We start from the raw sequence: 12,983 nt of genomic DNA on the forward strand, positions 1-12,983 counted from the left end.
TTATTTCAATTATTGTGCAGAAATATGGGGAAATACATATCACAGCAACATAATGCCTTTATTTCTTTCACAGAAAAGAGCAATTCGTATAATTTGTACAGTAGGATATAGAGACCACACAAATCCACTCTTCATTGGGTCAGGATTATTAAAACTAGGAGACATTGTAGAATTGCATACTCTATTAGTGATGTTCAAAGCTAGAAATAAAGTTCTTCCGAAGGACTTACAAAAGTTATTTGTGTTCACGTCTGAAGATGGGAACCACAGAAGGCCGTATGATTTTAAACATCCAAGAGTGCGAACAAATTTGAAGCAAATGTGCTTGTCTGTTGCTGGTGTGAAAGCATGGAATTCTCTAGACAAAGACTTAAAAAGTTGCAAGAATATTTTTGAATTTAAAAAGAGTTACAAAAAGAGACAACTGGAATTATATCAAACTGATTTTTGATTTTGATTGGACGTGTCATTTTGAAAATGCTTAAACGAAAAAGTATTTTAGAGTTCGGGTGTTGGTGGAGGGAACAGTGATAAAGTCATCTAAAGAATTTGTGTTAAAAAGGGGGCAGATAAATATAAGAATAGTATTCTTCCATCTGCTCCTTTCTGATCATGGAAATGTATAAGAAACAAAAAAACAACGAAAGTGTCAACTTTATATGGCTTGTATATATGCATTTTCATGAAAGGAATAAAAAGAAATGATGATGATGAATGATGATGATGAAATGCAACTTTGAGTGACAGTGACAACAAGCGGCCCTAACGGTGTTCGTCAACAACACACATACCACTAAGCCACTGGTGCGTTTACGGCCACACAAAAAGTCGGACAACTCAAACACCACACAAAGTTACACTATGACTCCTCAGTCATACGTGTGCTTATGTTTCTGTCATTTATTATTAATGTTAATTTATTGATATTAATCATGGAATGCTCTTACTAGGGAAAGTTTCAGGAATGACGGCGTGGCGAAGTTGGTAGAGTGGCCGTGCCAGCAATTGGAGGGTTGCTGGTTACTGGTTACTGGGGTTCAATCCTCACCTTCTACCATCCTAGTCACGATACATGTTCACATTATTTATTGACTGTATCTAAAAAAGATAAAAATATATTTTTATTCAAATTAAGATATGAAATAATCCTAAATGAAATACAATGACTTGGTTTATATTATTGTATATACTACGTCATAAAATCAGTGTCAGTTGAGTCGGTCCATAGGTTGTCTGTAGGGATTTTTAATGTCCAGCAGATGTCAGTATTTAGTGACAGAGTATCGACACAGTATCAATACAGTTTTGCAATGTGTCGAAACGCTTCATGACGCCTCATCAACCCATCACTACATGATACTATACTAGTACTGGTATACCGTACAACCCTAGTCTGGACCCTAGAATACAAAGACGGCATGCTAAGTGCAGGTAAGAGGCCTCTTTATTAGGGACAGTGCATGAAGAACAGAAGCAGGGTTGGCACAACGGGTAAGCGGGTCTCGGGAGTGTACAGCACAACTAGCAAAGCAGAACAGTGCCAATGATCCAACCCTGTCAAGGGAGTGGCATAAGAAGCACCCTGATTATCAGGGACAGGTGAGTCCTGATTGCTAACCAGGAACAGGTGAGGGAGCCAGCGCTCAAACTGAAGGAGTTGCGGTAAATGGAGGCAACTCGGAAGTGGGACAGAAAATAAGAGTGCTGGATGGGAAACAATACGAAATGCAGGAAGTAAGAATAACCATCAGGTGAGATCATGACTGTAACATATTTACATTGTATTCTCACAACTTTGCAACTTTTGGTAAAACTGCACTGTTTTTCTTGAAAGTTTTTTTACATTCTTGTAACTGTTTTTCTCTCAACATTACACATTTTCTCTCGTAATATGACAACATTTTCGTGTAAATTTCTTTGTCATCATTTGACCTTGTCATGTTCTTGTGTTTTAGTTCTTTTTCCTGCCCTGCGCTCTTATTTTCCCTATTTCCTCTTCGGCGTGTTGCTTCACAGCCTTACGGGGCCCGTTACTGGTGGTGGATTACCATTCCATGCAGTGGCTGTTTCCCTTTTTCCATGGCCAGGTTGGTCGTCTTTGGCTGTGTGGCTGCCTTGTGCGCATTTTGTCGCGTGTTCTTCATGACGAGGGTGAGTGCGCAATGTGCTAAATGGCTGATTGAATGATTGTGTGAGTGTGTTTGATTTAAAATGAACAATTTAATTGGTCCACCGTGACCGGTTCAGGAATATCACTGGTCTGAAGTGACAAGGCAAAATTTATTGGCAGAACGTGGAGGTTGTGAAACCTGAAAAATCCATAAATTAGCCGCTCCATTGTATAAAGCTTGAGAAAACATTAGCGACATATAGTGCGGAAATGATGGTACATAAAATTGAGGGTTGTCAAAGTCATTGCGATAATAATGCGTTAAATATAAATTCCTTTTAAACTAATTGTGTTACTAAAAAGGAATAAAAGCCCAGCAGAAAAGAAAGACAATAAGCAGGAAGTCTAGAGTCATTTTTTGTCAAAGACTTTTATGTCTTCAAAACGCGCAATCGGTATGAAATCCGCATCAAAAATGATCTTACCTTTTTTTTTGTAATGTAATCTGTGATATTTATTGAAATACAATGTAAATTAGTTTATAACCTGTTCTGATTGATAGTCAGCAATTACAGAATGTTTAGCATGCTAAATATTGCATGTTATCAATATATAGAGAAGGTAAAACATTGTCATGCAGAGATATGAATACCATCAACTTGTGAAACATGTAGTGTAAAGAATATCAGACGCATTTATTCGGGTAAATATATTACAGATTACATTACCAAACATCTTTAACAATCAAATCATGATGGTAACAATACACATCTTGTGTTGTTAACGTGTGAAACTGGTATCTAAACATGGTGTAGCTCCTCTCCTTCGAATGCAAGTGCTTCTACAGCAGGAATATAAATTCTGTATTCCTACAAAATACAAAATCTGGCAAGACACTAACGCACTGCAGGTATTTATTTACATTGTCATTAAAAGCGTGTATATGTCCTTTTTGTGCTGAGATGTTTAAAAAAGCATAATATTTTTAAAAAAACATTTAGTTAAAATAAAACAAATTGTTTGAAACTGGTAACTAAACATGGTTAGCGCCTCTTCTCTGAATGCAAGTGCTTCTAAAGCAGGAATATAAATTCTGCATTCCTACAAAATACAAAATCTGGCAAGACACTTAACAGACTACAGGTATTTATTTGAATTGTCATTATACGCGTGTTTATGTCCTTTTTGTGCTGAGCTGTTTAAAAAAGCATAAAGTTTAAAGAAACAGTTTGATTAACGCCTAAAATTAAAGCAAACTAATTGTGTGAAACTGGTATCTAAACATGATATAGCTCCTCTCCTCTGAATGCAAGTGATTCTACAGCAAGTATATAATGTATGTATTCCTACAAAATACTAAATCTGACAAGACACTAACGCACTGCAGGTATTTATTTAAATTTTTATTAAAAGCGTGTTTATGTCCTTTTTGTGCTGAGCTGTTTAAAAAAGCATAGTGTTTAAAAAAAAAAAACATTTAATTGAAGCAAACTAATTGTGTGAAACTGGTATCTAAACATGGTGTAGCTCCTCTCCTCTGAATGAAAGTGCTTCTACAGCAGGAATATACATTTTGTATTCCTAAATAATTCAAAATCTGGCAAGACACTAAAGCACTACAGGTATTTATTTAAATTGTCTTTAAGTTTGTTTTTGTTGTTGTTGTGCTGAGCTGTTTAAAAAAGCACGATGTTTAAAAAAAGCATTTAATTAAAGCAAACAAATTGCGTGAAACTGGTATCTAAACATGGTGTAGCTCCTCTCCTCTGAATGCAAGTGCTTCTACAGCAGGAATATAAATTCTGTATTCCTACAAAATTGTCATTAACATTGTTTTGTGTCATTTTTGTGCTGAGCTGTTTAAAAAACAATGTTTAATTAAAGCAAACTTATTGTCTAGTCATGGCAATAAAACATTGCAAATGATCTGTCTTGGGCAGACCTGGGCAAATTAAGGCCCGGGGGCCGTTAAGCTTTGCAATCTGGCCCGCCGGACATTCCCAAATATTTTTTTTAGATCTTTAAGATCGAAAATATAGCCACCATTATGATGTGCAGTATATCAGATTGTAGGTGGGTTTTTTTGTTTACACTTCGCGTTTATATTTCACTGTTTGTTGCATTTTTGTTGCGTTTCGCTTGATTGTAAAATATGTCGATCGAGAGGGGGTGTGACGTTCATTTGTTGTCAATATTCAGTGTTTTATCGTTCATTGTTAATATTGTAAATCCCACATTCTTCATTTTCATGTACATTCTGGGTGTCTCATTCAGTAAAAAAAATGTAAATTCCATTCTGTTTTTTAAGGTGGTCTGTCATAACGTTTTTAGCATTCAATCAGACATTATTGTGAGGTTTTGTATTAGTCTTCCTAAAAATAGATATACCGGCCCCCAGACACATTTTTTTCTCTAAATTTGGCCCACCGAGGAAAAATAATTGTCCAGGCCTAGTCTTGGGTACACTTAATAATGATGAAAAATTATATCTATCTGTGATAATAATAATTTTGAGTTAACTATGAACAAACTGCAATTAATCATGATTAGATATTGAAGTGAATTAATTAACTTATATCATATTTTGCTTATGGTGAAGATTTACATCCAACTTGGAGAAGGCGAACCACCAAGTTTAATTAAATAGTGGTATTTCAGTTTGAGCACATAATAAGATAAGGCCCCTTAGTTGATATATTTGCAGGTGGATTGGATCACTTCTCGTAGGAAAAGAGGCTCTAATTGGGATTTTGGAATGCAAAAGTGATAACCCTATCCTTAAGAAAAGACTAACTCAATGCCAGCATTTGAGTTATGACTTAAAGCAGTTGTTTTCCAGACACTTACACACGAACATCTCCTTTTATGGTCAGGATGCGCTCTCCTGACTTACACACCCAGAGACAGGAAGAAGGAATATAAAAACTGATGGTTTGGCTTCTCCAAGTTAGGAGTGCATCATTTTCTTGACCTGACCTCCTCCAAGGAACTGCAGTTCTGTATAATGACGCTTGCTTGTAATAAAGCAACTTTTTGTTCAGTAAAGCGTCTCCGATGTCTCTTTTGATCCAGCCGCACCGCCGTGTCGCCCTTCTGTCCGAACGAGGATGACAAGACTAGAAATACACATCGATATTGACAGCCCTTATAAAAATAAGTGAACTGATATTTCTAGTAAAACAACAAAACACTCGGCAAACAATCTTTAAACTAATAACAAATAAATCGGGTCCGCAAAATGGCTTGATGCAAGTAGCTATTGCTACCCTGCCGGAGTCTTTCTGTTTGAAATGTCAGTCTCACAACTTCCTCTCATCCATTATGTACATTAAATCGAGTTGGATATGCTCTTACCATACCTGCTCAGTCGGCTACGACCAGTGGCTTTGAATGGCATAATGGAAGCAAAGCGATGCCGCGCGGCACCACATACTGCTGCACCTGCAGTCAACAACAACAACAACAAGAGAATCTGGGGCAGAGGAGGCCTGAAAGGGAGACATGTAGCAACATCAAGCCTAGATAGCCACAGAAAATAGCGATTCTGCCAAAAGGGATGAAGACAAGATGACAGGAACTCTGTGTGAGATTTCACTTTGGATTTTTGGGCCCCGTGGGGGATGTGTGGAAGCACAACTGACAGGACTTGCGTGGAGAAGTCGGCTCTGTTCATTATAACTAAGTAAAGAAGCCCCCGCCATCACCACCACCCCCCGATGCAAAGCAGCCGTGGATCCTCCGAGGTACTCAACATCTGCCTGGGTAAACTTGGTTTTGCTTCTTCAAAGAAAGAACGAGGATACTATCAAAAGTGCAAAGATCTTTGTGATGCTGCAAAAATGCAGATGCTCGCCCGCGGCAACGTACAAACACACACCATGACAACTTGACATTAACTTTATTTTGCTTGTTTGTAGCTACATTCCTCTTTTTTTTTCATAGGTCGGGTCCGTCGCTTTAGAAATACTTATTCCAGATATCAAAATGTGCACATTTGGAAGAACTTAGCAGTTCAGTGTTTCCCACACATTCATTTATTTGTGGCGGCCCGCCACAAAAGAATTACGTCCGCCACAAATAAAAATTAAACTTTTTTTTTTTTTTGTATTAATTTTTTTCTTTATTTATTTTTTTGTCCTGTCCAGCTTCTCAGGCAAATCATATAGTTGATGTAGATGCCCATATAGGCTGTTCAGATTTACTTTACAAAAGAGAAGTGTAGGATACTTCTCTTGTTGCCTTATTTGTATTTGATCACTACTGTTTTCTGTTTATTTGTTACTGACTGTGGCAGGACACCTCTGCCTCTGTTTCACTTTATGTTGCTGGTAAATAATATGGTTGTAGTAGTAGGCTAAAGTTAAATTATTTAGTATGCACTAATTAAAGGGGCAGAGCTTTAAGAGTCATTTTAGCTTTAAATGTTATAAGATATATTTTTTTTAAGAACCACAATTAATAAATATATTTCACTGAATAACTTATTGTTCAAATCTGTATATAAATATGTACATAAAGTGTTGTAATTATGTTGTAAAATGGATGGATGGATGGATGGAAGTTTAAAACAAAACTGTTATTAATTAGTAAGTAAACATTTTTTGAGCCTTTTTAGAGAAAATCATATCATTGTAGTAAATTATGCAAATTACTCGATGATGTCATGGTGACCACGCCCATAGCCACGCCCCCACCGCCACAGGTATCTTGGCAGTTTATGGGAAACACTGCAGTTACTTAGCAATTTGCGCCATCTTAAAAGCAAACAAGAAAGCCACACTTAAAGCGTTCTGATTGTGATGGTGTAATACTCATGATTGACCTGAAGGGAAGGAAGGGGGCGCTAATAAGTAAAAGTTGCCTATGAGCGATTCAATCAGGAGTGTCCAAAGGGGCAATTATTTTTTTTCCAATACATTAAAAAACGCCAAAGGTGGACTTGGGCCATGGTTAAAAAAAAAAAGTAATATTTATTGTTCATTTAATTAACTAAATATATAAAATATAAATACAAATTTTATTTAATTTTGATCAGAGCCGGACAAATATTTTGACTCGGGCCACATTGAGAGAAAAAAATGTGTCTGGGGGGCCAATGTGTATGTGTGTATAAAGTATATATACACATTTAGCTGTAAAAATCTGCTGTACAGTATGTGTGTTTGGGTCCTGTTTTTTCAGGAACACTAATACCAAAAGTCACAATGATAGAGTTCTAAAAAAGTTATGACAGACCACCTAAAAAAACACGGAATGGAATTTTACAGTTTTTTTACTGAATGGGACACCCACAATGTACGTTAAAAAAAAGAAAGTGGGATTTACAATATACACTAACCCTAAAAACAGTGAATATTAACAACATATGAACGTCGCTCTTCTTTTACTTGTCAGACCAGCTGCTCAATAGTTGTGTATCTTTTGCAAAACACAACAAAAATTTAAAAAACAGCAAAAATATGAAGGCCAAGTGTAGTAAACACTGACAATGGTATATTGACACGTAAAAATCTGTTTCCGCATCTGTTTCGGACACATGCGTTTGGGGCTGGCTGCTCTGAAAACAAACCCCGCCCACTCTGCTTTGTTCCTGGTCTGATCTGCTGTGACATAGATTACCGTAATAACCCGTGACACTCAAAAGCGCACATTTCGACCATTTAAATACTTTCTATAATTCAAGACTTACGGTCATTTAAAAACAGCAATGCACATCATAATGGCGGCGACAGTTTTGATGTTTAAGGTCTAAAAAAACATTTTAAACAGTATGCTTTTTTAAACGGCTCAGCACAAAAAGGACATGAACATGCTTTTTAATGACAATTTAAATAAATACCTGCAGTGCGTTAAGTGTCTTGCCAGATTTTGTATTTTGTAGGAATACATAATTTATATTCCTGCTGTAGAAGCACTTGCATTTGGAGGAGAGGAGCTACACCATGTTTAGATACCAGTTTTACGTGTTAACACAAAATGTGAATTGTTACGATCATTCTACATGGATGTAGAACGAATTGAAAATCAGAACGAGCCGCAGGTGGCCCTTATTTTGCCCTGGTCTGATTTAGATGAATGTTTCAATTAAATTAAAAGAGATAACTTATTTGAACAATATGTATTACTACTAAGTAAACATGCCAAGTAAGGCATGATTATCAATATAGCCGACCCCATGTTCTTACTTTTGTTTTTTAAGTTTGGACACCCCCAAAATAAATCATACTTAGTCTTTAGATTAAAATGTGCAACTGTATCTTTGCACCACTAAAAATAAATATTAAAGCAAAACCCTTCATTGGTCTCACATTATTCAACATAGTGTGAAAATGGATGCTAATTGTTGGTGACAACTGAGACATTCGGCACTGTAAGCAACACATCGGTGACCTTTCCACAGCGAGCCATAATCACACACTTAACCACCGTGCCAGCGAGGCGACAAAGCGCAGTGACGGGTGACATGTTTGATGCCCTGCCACTCATTGCTCCACCGTTACAAACCATATTCAACCTAATGTAGGCTAAGTTTTAAAACAAACTTTATTTAGGGATACAACATATATAAATCTTTCTCAATTGTGTTAATGGGCAAGACAATCACAAATGTCCCCTCGATCTCTATATTAAAAAATGTTGGCATCAATTTTTTTTTTTCATTTAATTCTCTAAGATGGTTCTTATATAAGAAAACCAAAACATCGACAAGAAGAAAACCAAAAAAATAAAAAATGAAGAGAAAAAGTGAAGAGTCCAAGGAAAAGTCCAGCACAGAGAGGGGGGGTCTTTAGTCCAGCTGCTCTTGCTTTATCCTATTAGAATTGGGCCCTCGCTGACTCGACCTCCTCAGTTCCCGCCTCAGAACGTACTCGCTGAATTGGGAGGAGTCCACGCCTCCGCCGCAAGAGCCGGCAATCTCGAAGCCTCGCTGCTGCAGGCGCTCCAGAACCTGAGAGAGGAAACATGTTTTCATTAGGAATGTCGTCCAGTCTTGATATGGACGACTGTAGACGACCACAGTAGTGCAGCCCAATAGGCATATAAACAGTAAATAGCTTGGTCTTGTAATTCCACTTTGGTCCTCAGGAGGCAGATTGGATTTATATCAAACCTGTAAACTTGGCTATTAATTACTTTGAATTTATGGTCGTAGAGAACCACAGTGTATACCACAGGGCATGTTCCAGTTGTCTGTGATACTGTATGTGTGTTGAGGCTGTCAAATTTAAAACCTTCAAACATGTTTGTGTTTATAAATAATATAACATATAAATATGAATATGAAATTGCATTTGTTTGAAAATATGTGTTTTTTAAAATTAATACACACACACACACTATATTGCCAAAAGTATTTGGCCACCTGCCTTGACTCACATATGAACTTGAAGTGTCATCCCATTCCTAACCCATAGGGTTAGGAATGGAATATTTTTGAAACTGCTCTGTGACATGTGCTGTTGACCTCTTGGCCAGGTCACCCTTGTGAAAGAGATCGTGATCTCAATGGGTTTTCTTATCTGGTTAAATAAAGGTTCTATAGGGTTCAATATGATGTCGGTCCACCTTTTGCAGCTATTACAGCTTCAACTCTTCTGGCTGTCCACAAGGTTGCAGAGTGTGTTTATAGGAATTTTCAACCATTCTTCCAAAAGCACATTGGTGAGGTCACACACTGATGTTGGTCGAGAAGGCTTGGCTCTCAGTCTCCGTTATAATTAATCCCAAAGGTGTTCTATCGGGTTCAGGTCTGGACTCTGTAGGCCAGTCAAGGTCATCCATGTCTTTATGGACCTTGCTTTGTGCACTGGTGCACAGTCATGTTGGAAGAGGAAGGGACCCGCTCCAAACTGTTCCCAAAAGGTTGGGAGCATGGAATTGTCCAAAATGTTTTGGTATCCTGGAGCATTTAAAGTTCCTTTCACTGGAACTAAGGGGCCAAGCCCAACTCCTGAAAAACAACCCCACACCATAATTCCTCCTGCACCTAATTTCACACTCGGCACAATGCAGTCCGAAATGTACCGTTCTCCTGGCAACCTCCAAACCCAGACTCGTCCATCAGATTGCCAGACGGAAAAGCGTGATTCATCACTCCAGAGAACATACATACATACTGTATATGTATATACGTGTGTGTGTGTGTGTGTGTGTGTGTGTGTGTGTGTGTGTGTGTGTGTGTGTGTGTGTGTGTGTGTGTGTGTGTATATATACACTACCGTTCAAAAGTTTGGGGTCACCCAAACAATTTTGTGGAATAGCCTTCATTTCTAAGAACAAGAATAGACTCCATCCATCCATCCATCTTCAACCGCTTATCCGGAATCGGGTCGCGGGGACAACAGCTCCAGCAGAGACCCCCAGACTTCCCTCTCCAGAGCAACATTTGCGACTTCCTCCTGGGGAATCCCGAAGCGTTCCCAGGCCAGAGAGGAGATGTAATCCCCCCATCTGGTCCTTGGCCTGCCGCGGGGCCTCCTCCCAGTGGGACGTGCAACGAGGACCTCCCTAGGGAGACGCTCGTGAGGCATCCGCACGAGATGCCCGAACCACCTAAGCTGGCTCCTTTCCAAGCGAAGGAGCAGCGGCTCTACTCCGAGTCTCTCTCGGGTGACTGCACTTCTCACCCTATCTCTAAGGGAGATGCCAGCCACCCTTCTGAGGAAACTCATTTCGGCCGCTTGTATCCGCGATCTTATTCTTTCGGTCATTACCCACACTTCATGACCATAGGTGAGAGTAGGAATGTAGATAGCTCGGTAGACCGAGAGCTTTGCCTTCTGGCTCAGCTCCCGTTTCGTCACAACAGTGCGGCAGAGAGACTGCAATACTGCCCCAGCTGCTCCGATTCTCCGGCTGATTTCCTTCTCCATCTTTCCCTCACTCGTGAACAAGACCCCGAGATACTTAAACTCCTCCACCTGGGACAGAGTCCTGTCCCCTACCCGGACTGTACAAACCATCGGTTTCCTGCTGAGAACCATGGCCTCAGATTTGGAGATGCTGATCCTCATTCCAGCCGCTGAACACTCGGCTGCGAACCGATCCAGTGAGAGCTGAAGTTCACGAACCGAAGGTGCCATCAGGACCACATCATCTGCAAACAGCAGTGACGCAACCTTTAGCCCCCCGAGACGTATACCCTCTCCGCCATGGCCACGACTCCGCCTAGAAACCCTGTCCATGAAAATCACAAACAGGATAGGTGACAGAGCGCAGCCCTGGCGGAGACCAACCCCCACTGGAAACGGATCCGACTTACATCCAAGCACCCGGACACAACTCTCGCTTTGGTTGTACAGAGATTGCATGGCCCTCAACAGGGTTCCCCTCACTCCGTACTCCCTCAGCACCTCCCACAAGATCTCCCGAGGGACGCGGTCATATGCCTTCTCCAAATCCACAAAACACATGTAGACTGGATAGGCATACTCCCAGGCCCTCTCCAGGATTCCCGCAAGCGTAAAGAGTTGGTCAGTTGTTCCACGACCAGGACGGAATCCACATTGCTCCTCTTGAATCTGAGGTTCGACTATCGGCCGGACCCTCCTTTCCAGTACCTTGGCGTAAACTTTCCCAGGGAGGCTGAGTAGTGTGATACCCCTGTAATTAGCACACACCCTCTGGTCCCCCTTTTTGAAAAGGGGAACCACCACCCCAGTCTGCCACTCCCTCGGCACTGTCCCAGACTTCCACGCAATGTTGAAAAGGCGTATCAACCAAGACAGCCCATCAACACCCAGAGCCTTCAGCATTTCTGGACGGATCTCGTCAACCCCCGGAGCTTTGCCACTGTGGAGTTGTCTAACTACCTCAGTGACTTCACTCCGAGAGATCGACGTCGATCCCCCATCATCCTCAGGCCCTGCTCCTATCAGGGAGGGTGTGTCTGATGTATTTGGGTTCAGGAGTTCCTCAAAGTGCTCTTTCCAACGCCCCACGACTTCCTCACTTGAAGTCAGCAAAGTCCCATCCTTGCCGTACACAGCTTGGATGGTTCCCTGCTTCCCCCTCCTGAGGTGCCGTATGGTCTTCCAGAACAGCTTTGGTGCCGCCCGATAGTCCTTCTCCATGGATTCCCCGAACTGCTCCCACACCCTCTGCTTAGCCTCGTCCACAGCCACGGCCGCTGCCCTTCGGGCCCGTCGGTACCTTGCAACTGCCTCCGGAGTCCCCCGGGATAACATACCCCGGTAGGACTCCTTCTTCAGTCGGACGGCTTCCCTGACCACCACTGTCCACCAGGGTGTTCGAGGGTTACCGCCCCTTGAGGCACCTAAGACCTTCTGGCCACAGCTCGCATCTGCAGCTTTAGCAATAGAGGCTTTGAACATTGCCCATTCCTGTTCAATGTCCCCAACCTCCACAGGGATGGCAGAGAAGTCCCGCCGGAGGTGGGAGTTGAAGTCCTTCCGAACAGAGGACTCCTCCAAACGTTCCCAGTTCACCCGCACTACACGCTTGGGTTTGCCAGGTCTGTCCAGAGGTTTCCCCCGCCATCTAACCCAACTCACCACCAGATGGTGATCAGTTGACAGTTCAGCCCCTCTCTTCACCCGAGTGTCCAAAACATACGGCCTCAGATCAGCTGATACGATTACAAAATCGATCATTGATCTTTGGCCTAGGGTGCTCTGGTACCAGGTACACCTATGAGCATCCTTATGCTTGAACATGGTGTTTGTTATCGCAAGTCCGTGACTAGCACAGAAGTCCAATAACAATCCACCACTCAGGTTCAGATCAGGGAGACCGTTCCTCCCAATCACGCCAGTCCAAGTATCACTGTCATTGCCCAAGTGCGCGTTGAAGTCCCCCAGCAAGACTATGGAATCCCCTGCCGGCGCCCCATACAGGACCCCATGCAAGGTAT

The 12,983-nt window shown here is 41.2% G+C and overlaps 1 protein-coding gene and 1 long non-coding RNA gene across 4 annotated transcripts in view; one reads left to right on the forward strand and one right to left on the reverse strand.

Annotated features, from left to right (window-relative positions):
- Positions 1-1,611: 1,611 nt before the first annotated feature.
- LOC133630860 (uncharacterized) overlaps positions 1,612-12,983 on the forward strand; it is a 25,943-nt gene continuing 14,571 nt past the window's right edge. Inside the window, exons 1-2 of one of the 2 annotated variants that reach the window (XR_009821353.1) lie at positions 1,612-1,751; positions 2,088-2,151. This is a non-coding gene — a long non-coding RNA (uncharacterized LOC133630860). The remainder of the gene's footprint in view (positions 1,752-2,087; positions 2,152-12,983) is intronic. The other variant, XR_009821352.1, reaches the window with a different exon arrangement.
- kctd1 (potassium channel tetramerization domain containing 1) overlaps positions 8,524-12,983 on the reverse strand; it is a 58,790-nt gene continuing 54,330 nt past the window's right edge. The window contains exon 5 of one of the 2 annotated variants that reach the window (XM_062022673.1): positions 8,524-9,059. In XM_062022673.1, coding sequence (XP_061878657.1) covers positions 8,898-9,059 — 162 coding nt within the window. In that variant the 3' untranslated portion in view covers positions 8,524-8,897. The remainder of the gene's footprint in view (positions 9,060-12,983) is intronic. The other variant, XM_062022672.1, reaches the window with a different exon arrangement.

The sequence above is a fragment of the Entelurus aequoreus genome, linkage group LG16, assembly GCF_033978785.1.
Source record: "Entelurus aequoreus isolate RoL-2023_Sb linkage group LG16, RoL_Eaeq_v1.1, whole genome shotgun sequence".
NCBI classification, from domain to species: domain Eukaryota; kingdom Metazoa; phylum Chordata; class Actinopteri; order Syngnathiformes; family Syngnathidae; genus Entelurus; species Entelurus aequoreus.